The sequence below is a fragment of the Ovis aries genome, chromosome 7, assembly GCF_016772045.2.
Source record: "Ovis aries strain OAR_USU_Benz2616 breed Rambouillet chromosome 7, ARS-UI_Ramb_v3.0, whole genome shotgun sequence".
Taxonomy (NCBI): Eukaryota; Metazoa; Chordata; class Mammalia; order Artiodactyla; family Bovidae; genus Ovis; species Ovis aries.
In genome coordinates this window covers 74,897,397-74,923,178 of record NC_056060.1, presented here as the reverse complement: position 1 = coordinate 74,923,178, position 25,782 = coordinate 74,897,397, and the positions used below count along the sequence as shown (strand labels likewise).

Genomic DNA, 25,782 nt, shown 5'->3' with positions numbered 1-25,782 from the left:
GATGATGCCCCCCAAGGCCAAGGTGTGCCAAGCCACTCCCCCGACATAAATAATGACCCCTGGCTCTCACACTCATGCCTGTTTTCCACAGTGTCTTGTTCTCCATCCACTCCATCAACTGTCATTGCACTGTGGTCACTTTTCTTCTCTACATTGGTCTCTTTATACTCTCCTTTGCTGCTGCCTTTCAGTTGTAGGCTTGGAAATTGGATGACACAACTCCTACATAAAAGTTAAACAGGGTCTGAGGGAGCTGGTGTGAAAGAAAATGCAGGCACTTGAGTCTTAGTCGACCTGGAGACCTTCCTGGCTACTTGCAAATAAGCAAGGCCACTGGGTGGCCATGTTGTAAATACGGTAGAAGAGGGCTTACAGGACATATTATGGGATGAACTATTTTCAAGACTAAAAGCATACTCCACTTGGGACACAACATGCAAGGGGCAAACTCTCAGCAGGCCTGGGAGGACTGGTACCAGTGACCCGAGGCACCCTTTCACTTGTCCAGGCTAGAGGAATACAGAGCTGCCTGCCCCTGTGCCGCAGGTGTTGACCACAGCTTCAACTTCTTAGAATCTTCTACTCTACTAGGACAGAGTAGAACATTTGTGAAGAGTGTGAAAATGTATCTAATTCCTAAAGTTTCATTCACACAGTAGGATTTTATTTATTCACCAAATGTTTACTGGAATCCTACTATGCAGCAAGCACTGGAGACGCAGTGATGCACAGGACAGACAGAGCCTGCAAGAGTACTGGTTCCCTTTTCCTGTCAATAAATACTTGCCATCTATTGCTCAAGAATCTCTGACTTATACACATATGCGCACACACTTATAGACAAACATACATACACATGGTCTTGTGGCCTAGGGAGCAAAGTTTTTTAGAGCTTCCAGTACCTGTAGAACCCATCTTTCCTCCTGAGATCCCGTTACCATAGTGAAATAGACTTGACTCCTCTAGCATCCCTCCCTCCATTCTCAGCCAAATTCCAGCAACAACTAGAGCAACCCTTAGTACCCTCAAATTCTGTTTCCCAAAAGGCAACATGCACAGTCGCCACTGTGCCCACTGGAACCTCATTCAAGTCCTATGGACGGCCCCAGAGTCTGCTCAGCATGAAACAGAGTCTAAGAGTCCTTAAAAATCCATTCCTTGAGCTTAAGCCAGGAGGCTTCCCCCCCGCCGCCAGAGGCTAGCAAGAGAACTGTAAAAAGTCCCATTCTCTCTTGGGTGGCATTCCCAGACGGCAACAGTCCATCCAGGGCTAGGCTTGACCCCCACCACTGCCTTCTTCCTCTAACTGCATGGTATAAAAACTGGAGCAGATGAGATCACGGAGCCCAGACTGTTCTCATGATGGGACCCCAGCACAAGCTCATCACACCCTGTAGATTACACTGTTCTCCATGCTATATGGGAACAAAGATGGTTCCAGCAGAGCTCCTGACTTCAGAGAACTGCTAATCAAAATAAGAACAGAGCAAAGACCCTGTTCACAAGGCCAGTCTTTATCCCAGACAGCCAACACCCAGAGGGGTGGCCATCGACTCTGGATGTACCTCCTTCGGATCACAAACTAGTTAACCCTGCCCATTTTCATTCTCCTCTGACTTGAGGTCACCCAACATCACAAAATAGCTTGAGGCTGGTTAGGGCCCCCCTGGAACTTCCTCTGAAGCCAGATTACACCTAGTTTTACCCGGTCTTCAGGCACCCACTGGTAGGCTCAGAAAGCTCCTTCACCTCAAGGGCCTCCCTGGCTGTCCGGTAGCTGAAACTGGGCTCTCAGAGGGCGCGGTCTGGCTGATGACCACTTCCCCAGCCCCCGCCCTCCACCGCCCATCGCTGCTTCCTGAGCCCGGCTCGGCCCCCAGGAAACCGCTCCCCGCTGCTTTTGACAGCAGCTATCTTTGAGCTCAGGCACCTCCCTTTGAGGTCCTGATTCGGCTGAGAAGGGAAAAGACTCTTCAGATTGGCTGAATGGAAGCAGAGCTGAGCAGAGTCCAGCCAGACTCAGCACTCAGTGTCTGTCTGTTCATGTTACTTGAAATTCTGGTCCATGGTGGAGCCTACTTGAAACTTTTTCTGGGGCTGCCTGAGCCTCCATGAGCACCCATTTGCACCTCTGCAGGCTCTCCTCAAACAGCTCCACCCACCATCTGCCCAGCCTTCCCTGCCCCTCCCTCATTTTCACCAGCCTTTTCTCTCCGTCTCCCAGCAGAATTCATCTTACAGACGTTGGGGGAGAGACAGCTAGCCTTTCCAGCTGTGAGGCAGGGTAGAGAGGCCAGGGATGAAGGTGTGATTCATCAGGGCTGGTTGGAAGCAAGGGAAATTCCAGAGCAAGGGAGGATCAGGGCTGCCCCCAGTTCACCCTAGAAGCAGCACACACACCTGGGAAGCCCACATCCTCAACAATCCCCCAGCCTTGATTCTAGGAGAGGGTTGAAGAGTCTCACCAACTACAAAAGTCTGCACTAAGTAGGGTTTCCATTTTCACCTGCCTCCAATTCCCCACTTGCTTCAAGCTTTTCATTTAGCAATGGCAATAAAGAGCTTGGGCTACCCCTGCAGAATTTGGTTGGAGAAATAACAAAATAGAAGACTCTCACTTACTGAAGACCTCTACAGACTCTGCGAAGCATCAAACAGACGTTAGCTCATTGTTCAGTCTCACAAAACCGTACGTGGTAGGTATGATGACTAACTCCACTTTACAGGTGAGAAACACAGGCTCAAAGGAGGTTAGCACCGCAGGGCTAGGAAGCTGTCAAGCCCCACAGTGAGTTCCTTGAACTGGGTTTCAAGAAAAGGAAATCAGAGACAAGGAAAATTCTTCCTTCAGGCATTATTGAAGAGCCCTTCCTCGGGATGTCTCCCAGGACACCCCATCTCAAACACCATCCCTCCCACTCCATGACCCTACCCACTCCATGACAGCTCACATCCACCTTTCCCATCACATTACTCTGCTCATCATTAACTTGCTTTTCATTATTTATCTTGCTTGTTGTTGGCTTCCCCCACTAGAAGACAGCTCCATGAGGTCAATGACTCTAATATACTTTGTTCACTGCCGTGTCGCCTGCGTCCAGCATTGTATATAGCAGATGCCAAAAAACTCTTGAATGAATGAAAGAACCCTTTAAAATAGAACGAAGGGGTGTGAGTGTAGAAGAAAAAGAGGATGATCCATCCATTCAGGGTGGATCTGGTGAGAGAAATCTGGCCAGGGTGAGCTGGGGGCTTCAGATGGAACCTACAAGAGGAAATGAGGTCTGCCAGGTCCCCGGTGGACTCCAGTAAGGCCTTCCTGCTGGCAGAAGTGACTTCCAGCTGACAGGGCCCCAGCCTGAGGGCTTCTGCTGGGGAGGGCCGGCTTGCAACTCTGAAACAAAGGCCTATGGACACGCAGCTGGCCAGGACTGAGCAGCCGCTGGGTCCAGAGGGGCAGCCTGGGGAAGGCAGGGGGGAACAAATGAGCTGAAGACAGCCCTCAGGGCAGCTGCAAAGGCAGCACCTCCCAGTGCCCAGAGTCCCCTCAACCTCTCAATACAACCAGGAAGAGCTAGATGGCTTCCCGATTAACCCTTCAAAGTCAGTGCTCAGCCTGGGCTTGAGGCAACCCCCAAGCTTGGAACCAGAGCCTTCATAAGGTTCCAAGAAGACAGCAGAGGTGAAGGGGCAAGCCGTACATCTGGAACACAGTTCCTTTTCCCCTCCTGCCCTGGACAGCCCTCAGGCCATGGCCTTTGGCCACTTCCAGCGTAAACAGAGTGACCCTGGGATGGCTGTCGATTTGGTAGGGCAAATGTTTACCCTAGAGCTGAGCTATTACAGGCTGGGAGAGTGTCTACAGTTGGCTCCTGGTATCTACCATCTCCTTGTGGCACACATGGGACGTTTCCAATAAACTGTAAAACTCCCGGGGGCTCCTCCTAGCCACACTGAGCCTTCATTTTGTATGGGAGTTTATGCAGCACTTTCCACATACCTGGCTTCCTCTGATCCTTACCAGGCCCCTCTAGGAGGAAAAGTAGGCAATACTCAAGAGGAAACTGAGTCAGAAAAACACTTTGTGACTTAGGTCATGTTGGGAAAAGCACAGGTTAGACCATGAGTCCCTGTCTGCCCACTAGGAGCTCGGCTCCAATCACCTCACATCTCTGGGCTCTGCTGCCTCCATGTGTAAATGGCACATCCAGGGTGCCTTCCAGCCCAAATGACTCAGTCTTTGATGCTACACAGTAGAGCCAGTGCTAGGCTTCCAGGCCAGGGCTCTTCCCACTCTCTCCCTGTCCCACTTCCAATTAAAATCAGTAAAAACAAAACAAAAACAAAGCTCGAGGCAGCTCTTCAGCACATCACTCTCTGCTTCTAGGACTTGGCTTACCCCAAGCCTACTCCCTGACCCAGCCCCAGAGCAAGGTATCCCAGGTTTAGATATCCAAGGGGCTGGGAGTGGGGGCAGCAGAGACAGAAGCCTATTAACAGTGGGAAGATGAGGCTTCCCAGGACCACAGGGAAGAGGATAACAGAAAGAAGGGGTACAACTTTTCTGGGTTCTTACTCCCTAGGTTTTCTGCTGGAAATGGTTAGGGTGAAGTCACTCCCAGTTAAGCCACTCAGCACTCCATCCCTAGAGGATGGAATGGCACTTGCCTGAAGGGAGGCAAGCAGTGCTCAGCGCGCAGAACCCGGGGGGCTGTCATTACTCTCCCTGCTTATTATTTCTTTTTTTTTTTTAATTTCTTTTGTGTGTGTGTGTGTGGCCTTAGAGCCTTAAGGACTGACTCCAACCAGAAGAAGCTTTAGGCAAGTAGTGTAGTCCAGGAATTTCTCATTTTCCAAGTAAATCTCTCAGTCAAGAATTAGAGTACCTTTCCTAAGCTAAATCTTCAGTGAAGAGTCCCAAACTTGCAAAATTCGCCTGCTTATTATTTCTTGAGCAAGGTTGGTCTGACTGAGCTGCCCAGAGGTGGGGCTGAGGAGACTCTGGGAACCCCAGTTAGGGTTCCCTGGAGGATGATGCGGTCCGGATCGCCTCCTGGGGGGCCCACGACGGTAGACAGGCAAGTGACTTCTAGGATGAACTCTTACAATGGCCACAATAACACCAGCCGCCCACCCCAGGCCACACCCCTCCCTCCTCTCACTATTACACTTCCCACTCCGTTCTTCCTTTTGTTTTTCAAAAGTAGCTCCAAAGAGTAAAAGTAGCTACCCGAAACGTCTTGAAATTGGCACGCCTTCTCGTAGCTTTCCAAACCAAACGGCTGAGAATAGGGAGAAAATGAACCAAACCGATTTCGGGAGTGGGCGAGGTCGAGGTAGACAGTGGCAGGCAGTGGCTTCTGTGCTTTCGGCTCCCCGACACCCCACTTCTGGCACCCATTCTAACCCCTCCAGGACGTGAGCTGAGATTCCCAGAGAGAGTACCGTGTGACACCAACCCGGAACAGGCTGCTGGCGCCTTCGGGCTCCCGGGGTCAGAGGCATGGATCCTTCCCCAAAAGGGTCCACCCCGCCCGGGCCGCAATCCGAGGCAAGGACCAGCCCTCCCGCAACCTAGCGCGCAGTGGGCGCGGGTGGGCGCAGCCTCGCGGGCTTCCCGAGTTTCAAATTGAGCCTTTTGGAGCCACCCGGCCCATTCGCTCCTCTCGTTTCCGGGGTGGGGGCTAAAGCACAGACAATGTCTCCTGGCACGATCCTCCCGCGCTCCAGGCCTTGGCTAGGACGGTCGCCCTGGAAGCAGCCCACGCGGCCCCGGGCCCCCTTCTGCCTCCCGCGAGTCCTCACCCCGCAGGGCGCTGGGCCGGGTGCCTGGGAGGGTGCGGGTTTCAAAATCACCCCGGGCACTGCCGCTGGGCCGGCGGCACTGGCGGAGGGCGCGGAGAGAACCGAGGGACACTCACCGAGCACCGGCTGCCCCACCGGGTCCGGAACGCAAGGCGCGCGAAGCCACCCAGGTGCCGCCGCAACGCAGGCGCAAGTTTGAAAGTCGCTCCGGGAAGGGGCCGAGACTGCCGGCCGCTCCCGCCCACCGCCAACCCCTTGGCTGCCGGGGCGCGGCCAGCTGCGAGCGCGGCCCCCGGGGACCCCAGCCCGCGCGCGCCTTCCCAGTGCTCAGCAGGAAGTCGGGGCCGAGCCGAGCTGGAGCAGCCTCGGGAGGGGGCAGGGAGACTGGGAGGGCGGACCAGGAATTTTTCCAGTGGGTGGAGACTCGGGCCGGCGGCTGGAATCCCGCGATTGGCAGCTTGGCGGGGGCCGGGGGAAACCTCGCGGCACTGCGAGCTGGAACCCGGGGTAAAAGCTGGGACGGCGGCGGCGGGGCTCGCGCGCTGCTAATGATTAACGCCGCAGGTGGGGTTCGCGCCCGGAGGAAGGCTACCCGCCCGGGAGTCACCTAGACGGGCTAAGACACAAAGACGCACGTGAGGTGGGGGCCGAGGGGGTCACCCTGGTGTCACCGCCTCCCAAGAGGGCACCGGACGGCCTAAACGGCCCCGATTTTACGAACAGGAAAGGCCCTAGAGTGGGGATCGAATTTGGGAGCCCTGACCCTTCCAAAGCCGGGCACCTCGGCTTTTCCGAGTCAGAAAGTCACGTCTTGAATTCCTCACCGAAATTCGGTTCCCGTGACCCTTTACAGATGTAAGTCCAAACCTCTGAGAAACGAGCAAGAAAGAGATGAAGAAGCCGAAAGCTTGGAGAGTCCCCCAAGATACTGTTAGATGAGAAAACCAAGAGGCAGAACCCCGTGTAATAAAAGACCCATTTTGGTACAACGAAGAGAAACTGTCCCCTGTTCTGATGTCTGTATGTAATCATTTCGGCATGGGAAGGTGCACACCTGGAAGTGAGGGGCTGAGGGCGGGACGGAGACATTCAATAAGGACCCCTGGCTTTTGAGCCAGAGCATAAACTTTAAATAAGCCGGAAATAATTCGTCAATAAAGGTGCTAAAAAGGAAAAAAAAAAAAAAAGATGCTGTCCCAGCACAAGACAGGAAGAGAAGCCCGGGATGGGAGGAAGGGATGGGACACGGGCATCAGAACCTCTGGGTATATTTGACATTGGTGTGTAAACATTAAGTGTGTCTAGTAAAGGACGAATATTCCTGTTTAAAAAAACAAGCCCCCCAAAAAAGAAAAGCTACTCTGGGAAATGCAAGCCCCAGGTGATTTACAGGGAGGGGAGGGGCGGGCGCGGAAGGAAATGGCTTTCAGGTGACTTTGAAACTGGATCTAGGCCGAGGGTACGGCGAAGACTGCGGCGCTCCCGGCTACCCACGGCGGGGGGAAGGGGTAGGCGCTGGGCCTAATCCGCGCGGGAAGCCGGGCGCACATTCCTCTGAGAGGGAGGGTCGCACATTCCTGCGGGAGGGAGAGCCTGCTCCAGCCTAGCAGAACCCTGCCCGCCCCGAAGGGGAAGGTGAAAGAGATTGCGGAAGGTGGGGGCGGGGGCAGGATCGGAGGTTAACAGCCACCGCGGCTCAGCCAGAAAAGGTCTCCAGGCTCCGAGCTCCGGGGAAAAGAGAAGCCCCAGTCCTCTCCTGCGTTCCAGAGTGTAGTTCAGCCTCAGGCTTCTGCTTTTTCTTTGATCCTGCTTTCTTCTCTGATCACCCAAATCCTATCAGTCCTGCCCATCTCAGATTCCAGCTTCCAAAGAAGGCTTCTGGCTTAAAGCCACAGGTGGTGCAGTGGCAAAGAATCAGCCTGCCATTGCAGGAGGTGCAAGAGACGAGAGGGTTCCATCCCTGGGTAGGGAAGTTCCCCTGGGGGAGGAAGGAAAACCCACTCCAGTATTCTTGCCTGGAGAATTCCAAGGACAAAGGAGGCTGTTGGGCTAGAGTCCACTGGGTAGCAGAGTCCCCCTTAACTGAGTTACTGATACCTCATTGGTGAGCAGTACCCCTCACCCCCAGCCAGGACAGGTAATCGAGGTTGTAGTGGTGGTTGTTCGTTGAGTCTGACTCTTTGCCACCCCATGGACTGCAGCTGGCAGTTACTGATAGTAATAGTAACTCATTTAGTGAATGTTTACCATTTGTAGGGTTCCTGATATGCTGCAGTGTTTACAAACGCTGTCTCCCTCCATCCTCACAGACACCTTGTGAGCTAGTGTGGAAATCAGGTTCATCGACAAGTGTTGATTGGGAAGGAAACCTTGCTTTATTCGGGAGGTCAGCCACCTGGGGAGATAACCTACTCCTAGCCAAAAGCCAACTCTGGAGTCTACTCCCCGTGGAAAATTTTTAAAAGGAGAATCATTTGGGGAACATGTCAGAGTCTTTCTTACATTCCACTGTGTGCAGACATTCTCCTGATTGGTTGGTGGTAAGGTAACAGGTCATACCTGACTGGTCTAGTGGTTTTCCCTACTTTCTTCAATTTAAGTCTGAATTTGCAATAAGGAGTTCATGATCTGAGCCAGGGTCAGCTCCCGGTCTTGTTTTTGCTGACTGTATAGAGCTTCTCCATCTTTGGCTGCAAAGAATATAATCAATCTGATTTTGGTGTTGACCATCTGGTGATGTCCATGCGTAGAGTCTTCTCTTGTGTTGTTGGAAGAGGGTATTTGCTATGACCAGTGTGTTCTCTTGGCAAAACTCTATTAGCCTTTGCCCTGCTTCTTTCCATATTCCAAGGCCAAATTTGCCTGTTACCCCAGGTGTTTCTTGACTTCCTACTTTTGCATTCCAGTCCCCTATAATGAAAAGGACATCTTTTGGGGGTATTAGTTCTAAAAGGTCTTGTAGGTCTTCATAGAACCATTTAACTTCAGCTTCTTCAGCGTTACTGGTTGGAGCATAGACTTGGAATACTGTGATATTGAATGCTTTGCCTTGGAAATGAACAGAGATCATTCGGTCATTTTTGAGATTGCATCCAAGTACTGCATTTCGGACTCTTTTGTTGACCATGATGGCTACTCAATTTCTTCTAAGGGATTCCTGCCCACAGTAGTAGATATAATGGTCATCTGAGTTAAATTCACCAGTTCCAGTCCATTTTAGTTCACTGATTCCTAGAAACTGATTCCTAGTTGACGTTTACTGCCATCTCCTGTTTTACCACTTCCAATTTGCCTTGATTTATGGACCTAACATTCCAGGTTCCTATGCAATATTGCTCTTTACAGCATCAGACCTTGCTTCTATCACCAGTCACATCCACAACTGGGTATTGTTTTTGCTTTGGCTCCATCCCTTCATTCTTTCTGGAGTTATTTCTCCACTGATCTCCAGTAGCATATTGGGCACCTACCAACCTGGGGAGTTCCTCTTTCAGTGTCCTATCTTTTTGCCTTTTCATACTGTTCATGGGGTTCTCAAGGCAAGAATACTGAAATGGTTTGCCATTCCCTTCTCCAGTGGACCACATTCTGTCCCTTATGATTATAAAGTGGAAGTGAGAAATAGATTTAAGGGACTAGATCTGATAGAATGCCTGATGAACTGTGGATGGAGGTTCGTGACATTGTACAGGAGACAGGGATCAAGACCATCCCCATGAAAAAGAAATGCAAAAAAGCAAAATGGCTGTCTGCGGAGGCCTTACAAATAGCTATGAAAAGAAGTGTAGCGAAAAGCAAAGGAGAAAAGAAAAAATATAAGCATCTGAATGCAGAGTTCCAAAGAATAGCAAGGAGAGATAAGAAAGCCTTCCTCAGCAATCAGTGCAAAGAAATAGAGGGAAACAACAGAATGGGAAAGACTAGAGATCTCTTCAAGAAAATTAGACATACCAAGGGAACATTTCATGCAAAGATAGGCTCAATAAAGGACAGAAATGGTATGGACCTAACAGAAGCAGAAGATATTAAGAAGAGGTGGCAAGAATACACAGAAGAACTGTACAAAAAAAGATCTTCACGACCCGGATAATCACGATGGTGTGATCACTCACCTAGAGCCAGATATCCTGGAATGTGAAGTCAAGTGGGCCTTAGAAAGCATCACTACGAACAAAGCTAGTGGAGGTGATGGAATTCCAGTTGTGCTGTTTCAAATCCTGAAAGATGATGCTGTGAAAGTGCTGCACTCAATATGCCAGCAAATTTGGAAAACTCAGCAGTGACCACAGGACTGGAAAAGGTCAGGTTTCATTCCAATCCCAAAGAAAGGCAATGCCAAAGAATGCTCAAACTACTGCACAATTGCACTCATCTCACATGCTAGTAAAGTAATGCTCAAAATTCTCCAAGCCAGGCTTCAGCAATATGTGAACAGTGAACTTCCAGATGTTCAAGCTGGTTTTAGAAAAGGTAGAGAAACCAGAGATCAAATTGCCAACATCCGCTGGATCATCAAAAAAGCAAGAGAGTTCCAGAAAAATATCTATTTCTGCTTTATTGACTATGCCAAAGCCATTGACTGTGTGGATCACGATAAACTGTGGAAAATTCTGAAAGAGATGGGAATACCAGACCACCTGACCTGCCTCTTGAGAAACCTGTATGCAGGTCAGGAAGCAACAGTTAGAACTGGACATGGAACAACAGACTGGTGCCAAATAGGAAAAGGAGTACGTCAAGGCTGTATATTGTCACCCTGCTTATTTAACTTCTATGCAGAGTACATCATGAGAAATGCTGGACTGGAAGAAGCACCAGCTGAAATCAAGATTGCCGGGAGAAATATCAATCACCTCAGATATGCAGATGACACCACCGTTATGGCAGAGGGTGAAGAGGAACTAAAAAGCCTCTTGATGAAAGTGAAAGAGGAGAGTGAAAAAATTGGCTTAAAGCTCAACATTCAGAAAACGAAGATCATGGCATCTGGTCCCATCACTTCGTGGGAAATAGATGAGGAAATAGTGTCAGACTTTATTTTTCTGGGCTCCAAAATCATTGCAGATGGTGATTGCAGCCATGAAATGAAAAGACACTTACTCCTTGGAAGGAAAGTTATGACCAGCCTAGACAGCATATTCAAAAGCAGAGACGTTACTTTGCCAACAAAGGTCCGTCTACTCAAGGCTATGGTTTTTCCAGTGGTCATGTATGAATGTGAGAATTGGACTGTGAAGAAAGCTGAATGCCGAAGAATTGATGCTTTTGAACTGTGGTGTTGGAGAAGACTCTTGAGAGTCCCTTGGACTGCAAGGAGATCCAACCAGTCCATTCTAAAGGAGATCAGTCCTGGGTGTTCATTGGAAGGACTGATGCTGAAGCTGAAACTCCAATATTTTGGCCACCTCATGCGAAGAGTTGACTCATTGGAAAAGATTCTGATGCTGGGGGGGGTTGGGGGCAGGAGGAGAAGGGGACGACAGAGGATGAGATGGCTGGATGGCATCACTGACTCGATGGACGTGAGTCTGAGTGAACTCCGGGAGTTGGTGATGGACAGGGAGGCCTGGCGTGCTGCAGTTCATGGGGTCGCAAAGAGTCTGACATGACTGAGCAACTGAACTGAAGGTAACAGGGCCCTATCCCAGGAATCTTGCCTGATGCTCCACCTTGATTTGGGGGGGCGGGAGGGGGTGGGGCGCAGGGCCTTAGTTTCTGCAGAAGAACTCAAAGATGTTGTGTGTGTTCCTTGATTTGGACCAACTTGCCTAGTGGCTCAGTGGTAAAGAACCCACCTGCACTTTAGGAGATGTGGGTTTGATCACTGACATTTGTAAGGAAGATCTCCTGGAGAAGGAAATGGCAACCCACTCCAGTATTCTTGCCTGGGAAATCCCATGGACAGAGGAGCCTGGCAGGCTACAGTCCATGGGGTTGCAGAAGAGTCGAACACAATTTAGTAACTAAACAATAAATGTCTTAGAACCCGGACCCTGCCCCATTTCTGCATCTTTGTTTCTTAACTTTTCCTCCTTTGTTTCTGCATAACCTCCCTTCCCTGTAGCTGTTTGAATCTGCTCTTTAGAACTCTAGGAGGCTAAAGGAAGTCTGTTTTCTACAAACGAGAAATAGGGAATACGGAAAGGAAAGGATTTGTACCTGGGAGGGTCCCACAGGGTCTTTTTCCATTTCGCTAGTAAGTATGCTTATCCCCATTTTACAGATGGGATAACAGGAGGTCCCAGGGATCTAGCCACTTCATTAATATTATATAACCAGCAAAACCCAAGCCTGACAAGATAGGTACAATATCTGAGGGCTTACTATGCGTCAGCCATTATTCCAAGTCCCTTATACGAACGATTGTAGTCAGAGAAGAAGAACGTGAGGCAAAGTCACGCAGCTAGTGTGTGGGAGACCTTGCGTTCATAATAAGAGAACATGGCTCTTCAGCATTTCTGCTTTATTTTTGACACTTGCTATTCAATTCCCGCCTTGATTATAATGTCTTGCGTTGCTTCTACTTGTTTTAATGTATAGCTCATTTCCTAAAAAGAATGGAATCTTGCCTTGTGGCAGAAGTCATATAGGACATATCCAGTAGCATTTGTTCCTCAGTTGTGTCCGACTCTGTGACCCCATGGACTATAGCCTGCCAGGTTCTCTGTCCCTGTGATTCTCCAGGCAAGAATACTGGAGTGGGTTGTCATTCCCTTCTCCAGGGGATCTTCCCGACCCAGAGATTGAACCTAGGTCTCCTGCATTGCAGGAAGACTCTTTACCATCACAGAGCAGTGCTGAACTCAGATGAAAGAAGACAATCACAAACCAGTTAGTCCTAAAGGAAATCAGCTCTGAATATTCATTGGAAGGACTGATGCTGAAGCTGAAGATAGAGTTTGGCCACCTGATGCAAAGAGCTGACTCATTGGAAAAGACCCTGTTGCTAGGAAAGATTGAAGGCAGGATGGGAAGGGGACAATGGGATGAGATGTTTGGATGGCATCACTGACTCAATGGGCATGAATCTGAGCAAACTCCGGGAGATAGTGAAGGACAGGGAAGCCTGGCATGCTGCAGTTCATGGAATTGCAGAGAGTTGGACATGACTTAGCGACTGAACAATAATAATAATAAAGAATAAAACTCTGTGTCTGGCCCAGCAGCTCTAGACTGAAGCCACTCCGAAGCACAGAGCCTCTCCTTTAGCCTTTTGCTTTAGCGGCCTCACCCTTTCTGCTATTAAGTCATTTATTATGATAATAACACCTTGTGTCTCAGTAATGCCTTTAATCCAAGATCTCAAAGTATTCTAACTCATCTTCAAAGTACCCCCACTGAAATGGGGAGTTGGACTTATTTTTCCCCATTTTATGGGTGAGAAAACCAAGACAACACAGAGTTGGAATGACTCACTATGGAAATCAATGGCAGGGTTTCTTCTCCCAGCCCTTCCCCTCCTCCTTCCTGACTCTTGGCTGCCAACATTTGCATCTACATTTCAAATCCCAGAGACAAAGGCCATTGAGTTTTCACAATAAAGGACATTTCCAAACTGTCATCTCAGCTGCTCTATTGTGGTAGACCTCAGGAGAGGGAGGGGATGTAAACACAGTGAAGGTTCCCTGGGGCTCTGTGCCTCCAGCCAGGAGAAGGAGCTAGGGCTGGTTGGCCGGGTGGGGAGTGAAATCCCAAACTGGGAGGAAATCTCTGTCAGCAGGGAATCCCTGCAACCTACAAAGCACCACCAAACTCTGAGGCCTCAAAGCTTGAGTTTCAAGCTGCATTTTAGCCGTATTTCTCAAAATCTGAATCACAAGCCATAACAACAACGGATACAATAGACCTCATCAAAATATAAAACTTCTGTGCCTCAAAGGATATCGAGAAAGTGAAAAAATGCCAAGAATGGGAGGAGGATTTTGCAATCATATATCTGATGAAAGACTGTATCTAGGATATGTAAAGAACTCCTTAAACTTTATAATAAAAAGGCAAATAACCCAAATTGTAAAATGGGCTCAGTTCAGTTCAGTCCAGTCGCTCAGTCGTGTCCGACTCTTTGCAACCCCATGAATCGCAGCACGCCAGGCCTCCCTGTCCATCACCATCTCCCAGAGTTCACCCAGACTCACGTCCATCGAGTCAGTGATGCCATCCAGCCATCTCATCCTCTGTCGTCCCCTTCTCCCGACCCCAATCCCTCCCAGCATCAGAGTCTTTTCCAATGAGTCAACTCTTCGCATCAGGTGGCCAAAATATTGGAATTTCAGCTTTAGCATCAGTCCTTCCAATGATCACCCAGGACTGATCTCCTTTAGAATGGACTGGTTGGATCTCCTTGCAGTCCAAGGGACTCTCAAGAGCCTTCTAAGGATCTAAATAAGACATTTCTCCAAAGATGTGCAAATGGAAAATAAGCACATGAAAATATACTCAGAGTCATTAGCCATCATGGAAATGCAAATTTAAAAAAAATAGAACTATCACTTCATACTTTTCTGTTTTTTGCCAGTGCTGGGTCTTAGTTGCAGCACACAGGAAGCTTCGTTGCAGCAAGCAGGCAGGATCTTGTCCCCTGACCCCTGCATTGGGATCAAACCCAGGCCCCCTGAATTGGGAGCATGGAGTCTTAACCACTGGACCACCAGGAAAGTCCTCACTTCATACCATTTAGAAAAGCTAAAATCAAAAGCACATAATAGGGGTGGGGAAAAAAGACACATAATAATAAGTGTTAAGGAAGAAGTGGAGAAATTAGAACTCTACTGTTAATGAATGTAAAATGGTGTAGCCACTTTGGAAAACAGTCTAGCAGTTCCTCAAAAGGTTAAACATGGAGTTACCATATGACCCAACAATTCTACTCCTAGGTATATACCGAAGAGGAATGAAAGCGTGTATCCACACAAACCCTTGTACACAAATGTTCATAGCAGCATTATTCATAATAACCAAAAGGTAGAAACAGTCCAAATGTCCATCAACTGATGAATGGATAAACAAAATGTATATCCATATAATGGACTATTATCCAGTCAAAAAAAGGAATGAAGTACTGATTTATGCTACAACATGGATGAACTTGAAGATTATGCCAAGTGAAAGTAGCTGGTCACTAGGACACACATATACGTAATACCATTTACATGAACTGTCCAGAATAGACAAATATGCACAAAGTAGATTAATTGTTGCCTAGAGCTGGAGTCGGGGTGAAGGGAGATTGGATGGAGGAAGGGTGATGTGACTGCTAACAGGATCGGAGTTTCTTTTAGTAGTGATAAAATACTAAAAATATTTAATATACTAAAAATCATTGAATTGTATATTGTAAATGGGCAAGTTGTGTGTATGTGAAATACATCTCAATGAATCTGTTTGGTGTTTTTTTTTAAGTAGGCCATTATCACATGTTCCAGAGTTACCCAGGCTACCTATATTCAGAATCCTATCAGAATCTTCAGCAGTCAGGGACCCAACTCTTCATGTCCTCAGAGCACACTGAATGAAGTTCACTATGCCAGACAAGACAGTGATTCAAAGCCACGCAGCCCCCAGGCTTCCTGAAATGAGTAGAATGGAAGGTCTGTAACTAACTCTCCATTAGAGGAGAAAGGGTAGTGACCTGGGCAAGGGGCAGTGTGTGCACGGGGGCTGCTTCCTGAAGTTCTTTGTCAGTAACTTCTTTCCTTCAGTCTGGACTCCTTAGTGAAGCTCAGTCATGTCAGCCTCTTTGCAACCCCATGGACTATACAGTCCATGGAATTCTCCAGGCCAGAATACTGGAGTGGGCAGCCTTTCCCTTCTCCAGGGGATCTTCTCAACCCAGGGATCAAGCCCAGGTTGCCCACATTGTAGGCAGATAACCAGTTGAGCCACAAGGGAAGCCCCTGGATTCCCTAAGTGTCAGAAAAATCTTACATTGGAAAGGGGAAGAAAGTGTGGGGGATGAAGGAGAGGGAGGAAGACAGCTCCTCTCCTTACTACATTCAGGTTCATGGCTGCTGCTGTGGAGAACTCCTGAAGGAAATGAGCTGTTTATTTGACTTTGTGTCTACAACAGAAACATTTGCCAATCATCTGTGGTTTTTCAAGAACCTGGGAGCACATGTGAACCATTTCTGGAGATCACTTTTGTTATCAGTAGATAAAAGAGCTGTAAACCAGCATTTACAACACCTGAGACCTGAGAGTTGGCACTAAGACGTCAGCCTTTGATGATCTAGTGGTGATTTATACACAAACATGGTATTCCTTCTCTGACTTCTGGCCTCCTATAGCTGAGACTTTTCAGACCTGAGCGTTCGTAAAAATTGCCTGGAAAGTTTCTGACTCCAGACAGAAACAGACCCCAGGAATCTGTGACTTTTTAATTAAGAAAGTCAGAAAGACTTCTGGCCTTTGGGCCAGCAGTTTTTCTATTTGCATCACCTGTCAATAAATGAAGTGTAAACGTGGAATAGTCAAGCTTTACCCAGCCTAATGTTAAAGCAAAAAATTTTCTGAGGTGGATTAAGAAACTATTACATGAGATGGTGTTTGGGGTTGTCTGTTGTACAGTTGCTCAGTCATGTTCAACTCTTTGAGACCCCATGGACTGCAGCACATGGCTTCCCTGTCCTTCACTATCTCCCGAAGTTTGTTTAAACTCATATCCATTGAGTCGATGATGCCATCCAACCATCTCATCCGCTGTTGTCCCGTTCTCTTCCTGCCCTCGATCTTTTCAAGCATCAGGGTCTTTTCCAATGAGTCAGTTCTTCCCATCAGGTGGCCAAAGTATTGGAGCTTCAGCTTCAGCATCAATCCTTCCAATGAACACCCAGGACTGATCTCCTTTAGAATGGACTGGTTGGATCTCCTTGCAGTCCAAGGGACTCTCAAGAGTCTTCTCCAACACCACAGTTCAAAAGCATCAATTCTTCGGCACTCAGCTTTCTTCACAGTCCAACTCTCACATCCATACATGGCTACTGGAAAAACCATAGCTTTGACTATATGGACCTTTGTTGGCAAAGTGATATCTCTGCTTTTTAATATGCTGTCTAGGTTTGTCATAGCTTTTCTTCCAAGGATAAAGCATCTTTTAATTTCATGGCTGAGGTCATGGACCATAGTGGTTTTGTCTGAGTACTTCATATATCTATGCAATTGATATCCTAGAAGACTTGCCACTTCAACATGAGAACTTTCCAGACCTGGTGTTCATAAAACTGCCTGGCAAGTTTCTGACTCAGAAACAGACCCCAGGAATCTGCATTTTTTTAAATAGCCAAGTGAGTCAGATATAAGAGAGATTCATTAGACCACACTTTAAAAAACATGAGTCTGAATTCTGTTTTGCATCTTTTCCCCTCCTGGTGCTCCTTCTCCCTGCCCTGAAACACAGGACTCAAGATAAAAACCCCCCAAATCCCTCCCAGTGCTCCAAAGATAAAAGGGTATGGCTTTTAAGAGCTCAGATGTTGGAATTAATCGGGCTATTATATTTAATCAGATGAGAGAGTTCCGCCTTGATTCCATGTGTAGTGCTTAATCAGCACCTTAGAGAGAAGCAGGGTGGGGTGCGCCTACCAAGTGCTATGCTGTAACTTTCAGAAAGCAAATTAATAAGAGCTTAATTAGGAGGTGATTACCCAGTTACTTGCAGATGGAGGCAGTTCTTCCTGACTGTAATTTTGGTTGTTGATGTTTTCCTCTCAGACAGGGGCCTCTGGGTTCCCTGGCTTCTCTGTCTTATCCAAAGAGGATGCAATAGCTGTGCCGAGGCGACAGTGGGGCCCAGACCTGCCTAACCCTTCCTTTGGTTTCTATGCCAGACCACACAGGAAACATGGGTTGGTTACAACCGGATTAGGGCAACTGGGACCAGGTCCATCTCGTCTCCTAAGCCACCGGCATCTTCTCCACGGAGAATGAAGCATCAACGGAAGGGTGGATGGAATAACTTCGTTTGTCCATCTGAACAGTGACCAGGCTCCCAGTCAGTCCCCACTTGGTCCTGTCCTATTCTTGAAGGCACTCCCTTCAAAATCTCCAATCCCTTCAGAAGCAGGGCCTTGCCTGCTCTCTCACTCTCCTGCTATATAACTGCCTTCCTCTAGGTCTTAGAGGATTGCCAGGGTTTCTTCCAATCCTGAAAATCATGGATCCTACCATCTGAATGAACCCCACACTAGATCTTTCAGCTACAATAAGCTTTTTCCCCTGCACCTCCAACAAGCTCTTTCCCCTGCACCTCCAACAAGCTCTTTCCCCTGCACCTCCAACAAGCTCTTTCCCCTGCACCTCCAAGCTGGTCTAGGGAGAGAAGCCTCCTGATTCTCTGATCCAAACACCCTTATCTCAGGCCTGTGGTTGTCCTCAGCTTGTGCTGTGATGGGGACAACACAGTACCAGGCTAGTCAACAATCCTTTGAGGATTGCCCAACAACCCCTGGAGACAGGTAGTATTCTCTCATTTTACAGATGAGAATATTGAGTCTCAGAGAGGTCAAGTACCAGGTCCTAGGTCCTGCGGTCCTTAATGGCAAACCCAGGACATGTTCCAGGCCCCTCTGCAGCCTAAACTCATCAGGCTACCAAAGTACCCAACCCTTGCTCCCAAGGAGCCCTAAACCCAAGCAGAGAAGGTAGAAGCAACTTAAGCAAATTAAACCCAAGATAAGAAATGCCCCCACCTTGTTTGGCCCAACAAAACCAATTGAAAGTATAAACTGCCTTTCAATTCACCAGAAAGCCTCTAGGCTCACTAGTGAGATATAGCCTTGTTCCAGGGGCTGGAAAATTGAACCAATGGGAAGAAAAGGAAGAATGTTTTCAGGGTCATAAAGCAGATGAGGTGGGGGTGGGAAGCAAAAGTCTCTAAATACTTGTGACATGATGTCTCAAGCTAGCCGACTATAAAAGGTGAGGCAAGGCCTTTGCCTGGCAACTGTAGACTTTTAAGCCCTAATCATAGCTCTGCTGCCTGTTCCCAAGGAGTGGTCCCCTTGCTAGAACTCCGGAACATCCTGTCCTCTCTGCCCCGGGGAGATACAGAGGGAGAAAAGCAGGGGTTTGCCAAGTGCTGCTGAAGGGAGTGGAGAGTTAGTCTCCTTCCCGCTGGGCTCAGAGGCTCCTGTAGCATCAACTCCCCACTCCAGAACCTTCCTCAGCCCCAGATGTCCTCTGTGCCACTCCTCCTCATTAAACCTCACAGGTCCCACTGCAAGGCTCTCCCTCCCCCAGATCACCTGCCTCTTTGTGGCCCCAGGGAAAGGCAGGTTCTCAGGCATCCAGGCCAAGGTGGAGGGCTTTGCAGTCCCACTGGAAACAGGATGGATCAGAGCACAGACTTGGGGGTCAACAGACCTGCATGCTAGCTCTGCTTCTTAGGCAAGCCACTTAATCTCTCTCTGCCTTGATTTCCTCATCTGAAAATGGAGTGAATAGCAGTAGTTCTATCTTAGGAATAAGGGAGAAAATATCTGTGAGGTACTTAGCACAGTTCCTAGTCCACAGAAAAGAATAACTAATAATGCTATTTTTATTTCTGCTTCTAGGTGTTAGGCATCCAAGCCCCACACTTCAATATGCTAGTTTTCCTATTGCCATGTCAAGTCAAAGAATCTTATAACTGAAAGAGACCCTGGAAGTCACTTAGTATAAACATTTTTTCTCTATGGAATGCTCACACAAATATATCTCTAAGAATGAGATAATATCAGTAAAGTACTTAGCATGTGCCTGGGATATAATAAATGCTTGGTCAATGTTAGGGTTTGTGAGAGTTAATTTTATGTGTCAGCTTGACTGGATCACAGGATGTCCAGACATCTGGTTCAATGTTGTTTTTGGTTGTCTGTGAGGATGTTTCCAGAAGAGATTAGCATTTGAACTGGTGGACTGAGTAGAGTGTACCACCCTCCCCAATGTGTGGCCTGCATAGAACAAAAAGATGAAGGAACTTTGAATTCAGTCCCTGTCTGACGGCTGAGCCGGAACATAGATCTTCTCCCGTCCTCAGCACTCTTGGTTCTCAGGCCTTCAGACTTGGCCTGGAACCTACAGCATTGGTGCTCTGGTTTTCAGGCCTTCCAAACTACACCACCAGCTTTCCTGGGTCTCCAGCTTAGAGATGGTGGATCATGGGACTTCTCAGCCTCTATAAGCACATGAGCCAACAGCTTATAGTAAGACTTTTCATGTATATATCCATCTCCATCCTATTGGTTCTATTTCTGTGGAGAACCCTGACTCATACAGATTTTGATGTTCATTTGTTTATGTAGGAAGGTAATATTTACTAAGTTACCCCCCATCTATTCATCCATCCAAGGATGTTCTGGTTGCTGGGAGATACACACTTTAGAATAAGATGTAGCATTGCCCCAGGAGGGAAATGTGTAAACAAATCAAAAAAGGGGAGTCAGAAAACAATTAGGGAACAGCTGAGGGCCTAATTGGGTAGTATTTTCTGTGCTCTCAGAAGTGACAATGATCACACCTGAAGGGAGGAAAGAGATTCCCTCCCCTTTTAGGAATGACTCAGAATACATACGCTCACACACTGTTAGCTTTCCAAGAATGCGGACATACGCTTATGTCAAGATCTTCTCATCACTCAAAAGAACTTTAGGAACTTCCCTTGTTCAATAGTTAAGAATCGGCCTTCCAATGCAGGGAATGTGGGTTCAATCCCTGGTCAAGGAACTAAGATCCCGCATACCTTGGGGCAGCTAAGCTCGTGCACCACAACTAGAGAGCCCGCACACCACGACTCAGACCGGAAGCAATCAGAAATAGATCCAGAAGGAGGAGTGACCATGCAGTAGGGACCCTAGTTTCTCCCACGCGGCTCCTGCCCCAGCTCTGAAGATGTTTCCAAAGAGGAGCCAGTTCTGACCTGTGCCTTTCCTCACCCTATGCCCAGCCCCCTGGCCTGCACTCCTCCCCGAGGGAGCTCAGAGGAGTCTGAGACACATAGACGTTTCTCTTCCCCACTGTCCCAGGGGACCTAGGAGACGTTCCCTGGGAGGTCTCAGCCATCAGCAAAGATCTACTTTCTCACGTCTTCTCCAGTCTCTTCCTCTGCTCTTCCTGCCCCTTGATCCCCATTCCCTCTAGCTTTGCTAGAGGAATGTCACCCACTGTCATCGTGGACGCCTGAGTGGAGTTCATCTCCCCTGAGCAGAGCTGCATACAGACTGGACTCCTGTGGCTCTCACACTTATATCCTCAAGCTTCTAGTCCACAAATATTCACTGAGGTGCTATTATGTGCCAGGCCTTATGCTGGATCCTGTTGGAGACACAAACATGTCAGGCCCCATCTCTGACTTTGACCAAGGGAGACAGAGTGACAAGCTGTGAACATGTAACAGTAAAATCTTTAGAGTGCCATTCTAGACAATGAAAGCAGGCATTGGTAAAAGACCGCTCTCAGTTCTTTGATGATTATAATTGATATTAGAGGGTAGAGGATATTAGAAGCCAGAGGGTAGAGGCTGGGGTGGTCAGGGAAGGTTTCTTAAAAGAGGTAGTCTCTCTTTTTTAAAAATAATTTAAAATATATATATATATATATATATTTATCTTATTTATTGACTTGTTTGGCTGTGCCAGGTCTTAGTTGCAGCATGTGGGATCTAGTTCCCTGACCAGGGATTGAACCTGGGCTACTTGCATGGGGAGCACAGAGTCTTAGCCACTGGACCACCCGGGAAGTCCCTGTCTGACCATTCCTTGCTGGTATCTTAGCAAGGACCTGAACTTGATCTTCCAGTAGAGACTTCCTCCTACCAAATATCTCAACCTAAAGGGAAAGGCTACCCACTCCAGTATTCTGGCCTGAAGAATTCCATGGACTGTATAATCCATGGGGTCACAAAGAGTTGGACATGACTGAGCAACTTTCACTTCAATGACTTTGTATTAGTTTTTTGGTTGCAAGTGACAGAGACTCAACATAAGCTAACTCTAGTAGAAAGTTGTCTTTGATACTGTCTTCAGCTTTAATTGCTTCTTATAATTGGAAAGTCCGTGGAAGTCCATTAGTTTGCAAAATATTGAGGTACGGCTGGCTCTAATTATTTTCCAAGGCTCTGTTTTCTCCCATTTTTCCTCTCTACTGAGTTCCACTTTCCAGGCTGGCTCTCACTGGGAGGCAGGAAAGCTGGCTGCTAGCAGCCCTAGATTCATAATCTCTGAACTTATCCACTCCACTGAAAAAAGACAAAGTATCCCTCCTAACCGTCTTCTCGGCTTCTTGTCAGGGAACCTGACAAAGCAGGTAAAAGAGATTCACTGACAGCTTCTAGGTCCATCCACATCTCCACAAAATACCCAATTTCATTCCTTTTTATTGCTGAGAGTCTGTCATACAGAGTGAAGTAAGTCAGAAAGAGAAAAACAAATATTGCATATTAATCCATACATGTGGAATCCAGAAAAGCGGTGGGTGCCGAGCAGGAATAGAGATGCAATGATGTCGAGAGTCAACATGTGGACCCAGGGTGGGGAAGGGGAGGGTGGAAGAGACTGGGAGAGTAACACTGACATATACATACTACTGTGTGTGAAATAGTTCGTGGGAGCTGCTGTATGGTACAGGGAGCTCAGTTTGGTGCTCTGCGATGGCCTAGAGGGTGGGGTGGGGGGTGGGGTGAGGGCAGTCCAAGAGGGAGGGGATATACGTGTGTGTGTGTGTGTGTGTGTGCACACTGTCATGTCCGACTCTTTGCAACCCCATGGACGGTAGCCTGCCAGGCTCCTCTGTCCATGGGATTTCCCAAGCAAGAATACTGGAGCAGGTTGCCATTTCCTTTTCTAGGGGATCTTCCTGACCCAGGGATCCAGCCCGCATCTCCTGCATCTCGTGCTGAGGCATGTGGATTCTTTACCACTAGAGCCACCGATATATGTATACATATATAGCTGATTCACTTTGTTGTACAGCAGAAACTAACACACCATTGTAATGCAATTATACTCCAATAAAAAAGATATTAACTTTAAAAAAAAGGGTTCGTTGATGGAGTCCCAAAGTTGGCTGTCATGTGGGGAATACTCGGTGCTGAGGGGTGGATCTAAAAGACAAAAAAGACAGTCTTGGACAAGTACGGGGAAGAAAGCAAGGCTGCGTCGCATTATTCTGAAAACCTCATATCCTGTTACAGACGTCCCAGACACATGTCCCCACTTCCTTCCAAACTCTAATGACCAGTCTTTTCACAGGGAACCAAATGGTTAATTGCCAGGAGCGATGGCCTACAGACAACAACTGTCTATCAAAGGACGGTTAGTTACTGGATGATCACTGAGGTGTGGTGTTTTAGGACAGGGATCTAGATCAGAAGACCAGCTTAGGTGGGAGCACCTTCACACCCTGGAACATTCATGAAATGGATTTGGTGGCAAGCAGAACCAAATCCCTGCTGCAAGCCAGAACTCACTTAAATAGTTTGCAGCTGTCCTCTGTCACTTCAGTCATGTCTGACTCTTTGTAAGCCCCTGGGCTGTAGCCTGCCAGGCTCTTCTGTTCATGAGGATTTTCCAGGCAAGAATACTGGAGTGGGTTGCCATTTCCTCCTCCAGGGGATCTTTTCGATGCAGGGATTGAAAATGCAGCTCCTGCAACTCCCGCATTGGCAGGCGATTCCTTACCACTTGAGCCACCTGGGAATCTAGAGGGCTTGGGTGGTACCTTCAGGTGGTTCCACCCTCAGGAAGAGCAAGATTTCAGAGCTCAAGGCTGCCTTAGACTCAGTTCTGAGTGGGGGACTGAGGGCATTTCCACACTTCTAATTCTCTGCTTTTAGATTCTCAATAGGCAGCACTCTCTGGATGTCCCCAGCCTAAGGAAGGAGCAGCTTCAGTCACTTCAGATCACAATCATAAAGAAGAAAAGACAGGCAGCTTAGGGCAGCCTGTCAACAGAGCTTTCTTTGATGATGGAAATGTCTTATGTCCACAACGTGTAGTGTCCATTAGGGTAGCCACTGGCAATGTGGCTAAATGCAATCAAGGGGCTGAATTTTTAATTTTATGTAATTGCAGTAAATGTAAATCTTGATAGCCACATGTGGCTAGAGGCTATGTATTAGACACAAAGCCTTGGAGAATATCCTTCCTTCACCCACCTCCAGGGCATGGGAGAGAAAAGGCAGGATAAATTGGAACAGAACATCCCAATCAAGGATCTACGTCAGAAAAGGCAGATGGTGTAGAATGGGAAACGGGGAAGACCCCTGGTGTCAACTTCCTTCCTAGACACAGACATCAGCTGCCTGAACTCTGACAACTGTCACCCAGCCCCACCCCACAGAGCCACTGGCTCAGAAAAGGACCTCACAAAAGGTCATCTGAGGCTACCAGGTGGCCCCGACACCACAGTCCAGTGAGGAAGGAAATCACTTCCACGCCTCCCAACAGCCCCATGGGGAGCTCACGGCCCCCACCCCAGGCTTCAGAATTCCCATACCCCACAGTCTTCCCCCGCTTTGGGATGTGTCTCATGCCCTGCCTGAGGACCCAGTTCACATGGCCACTAATGGCCAGGCCCCTGTGGGGTTTCAGCTCCACATGTGTTGACCAAGTGCCTCCCAGATCATCAGAGGAAAAGCTGAACTTAAATAATTTCCTTTCCAAGAACAATCTGTCACCTAACACTGTGGGAAACCGTCCAAGCTAGCCAGCACTGGTGACATGGCTCCACCCTCAGCCTCCAGCCCAGAAAGGGATCTGCTCCCCCAGGGCGGTCAGAAACTAGGTGAATGGATCCTGACAACCTAGCAGAGCCCTCCACCAGCCTGTAAATCAACACAAGACACAGGCCCAAGACTCAAAAGAAAAGAGTGAACTTGCGGGAAAGTGAGATGATTAATCAAATGCCTTTGCACTGAACTCAGATCACAGATGCTTACAGGCACCAGAAGCCACAGTAGGGCACTGGGTAGGTATGGGCAGGGCTGGGAGAATGCCAACAATGGAAAGTACCATGAAGGTGGATGGATGGGAGGAGGACGATGTGTCAGGCTGGTGTCAACTTGGCTTCTTTCCATGTGCCTTCCATGCCATTCATGCTTCTTCCAGCTTCCAGACCATCTCAAGAAATCGGGTTTTAACTAACTCTCTTGCTGTCAGGAGAAGGAAGGCAGGAGCCCAAAAGTCCATGCCCAGAGCTTGCTGTAGTCTAAGAGGGACTTAAACAAGTTATGGGTCTTCTCTGACCGTAGTTTCTATATCTATTGGGGATATCCTTTTTATTTTATTTATTTATTTGGTTGCATTGGGTCCCAGCTGCAGCACATGGGGCCTTTTGCTGCAGCACACAGACTGTCGAGCACACAGGCTCAGTAGTTGTGGTACGCGGCATGTAGAATCTTAGTTTCCTGACCAGGGTTCAAACCCGGGTCCCCTGCATTGCAAGGCAATTCTTAACCACCGAACCATCAGGAAAGTCTCTAGGATATCTATTTTTAGAAGTAAATCAAGCTTATATACAGGTTCATTGCAGCATTACTTGCAACAGCAAAACAGGTGAAAGCAACTCAAGGGTCTATCTTTATGATGAACAAAGAAAACGTGATACATACATACAATGGAATATTATTAAGCCCTAAAAATGAGAGAAACCCTGTCACATATTACAACCTGGATGAAACTTGAGGACATCATGCTAAGTGAATAAGCCAGATATTGTATGCTTTCATTTATATGAGGTACTTGAAGTAGTCAAATTCATAAAGACAGAAAATAACATGGTGGTTGCCAGGGGCTGGAGGGAGGAGAAATGAGGAACTATTTATTGTTCAATACGTTTAGAGTTTCAGTTTCACAAGCAGAAAGTGTTCTAGAAGTCTGTTGCACAACAGTGAATACAATTAACACTATTGAACTGTATACTTAATTTTTTGGTCATGATTTTATAATATGTTAACACAATAGAAATTTACAATTAATTATCTGTTTCTATATTCTCTTATCGTTCCTT

At 47.8% G+C, this 25,782-nt stretch overlaps 2 protein-coding genes across 8 annotated transcripts in view; one reads left to right on the top strand and one right to left on the bottom strand.

Annotated features, from left to right (window-relative positions):
• Nucleotides 1-6,137, bottom strand: part of PLEKHG3 (pleckstrin homology and RhoGEF domain containing G3) — a 45,051-nt gene extending 38,914 nt beyond the window's left edge. For 3 of the 7 annotated variants that reach the window (XM_060418659.1, XM_060418662.1, XM_060418664.1), the window contains exons 1-2: nucleotides 5,922-6,137; nucleotides 71-222 (exon numbers count right to left, since the gene is read on the bottom strand). In XM_060418659.1, the coding sequence (XP_060274642.1) occupies nucleotides 71-115 (45 nt within the window). In that variant the 5' untranslated portion in view covers nucleotides 116-222; nucleotides 5,922-6,137. Of the gene's footprint in view, nucleotides 1-70; nucleotides 223-1,705; nucleotides 1,786-5,921 lie in introns of those variants that run through there. The other 4 variants (XM_027971924.3, XM_060418663.1, XM_060418660.1 and 1 more) reach the window with 3 other exon arrangements.
• On the top strand, nucleotides 3,752-6,798 carry LOC114115882 (uncharacterized). The gene is made up of 4 exons (XM_060418699.1): nucleotides 3,752-3,808; nucleotides 5,437-5,594; nucleotides 5,813-6,369; nucleotides 6,659-6,798. The coding sequence occupies exons 1-4, from the start codon at nucleotides 3,752-3,754 to the stop codon at nucleotides 6,676-6,678; spliced, it is 792 nt and encodes a 263-aa protein (XP_060274682.1). The 3' UTR covers nucleotides 6,679-6,798.
• Nucleotides 6,799-25,782: the final 18,984 nt, after the last annotated feature.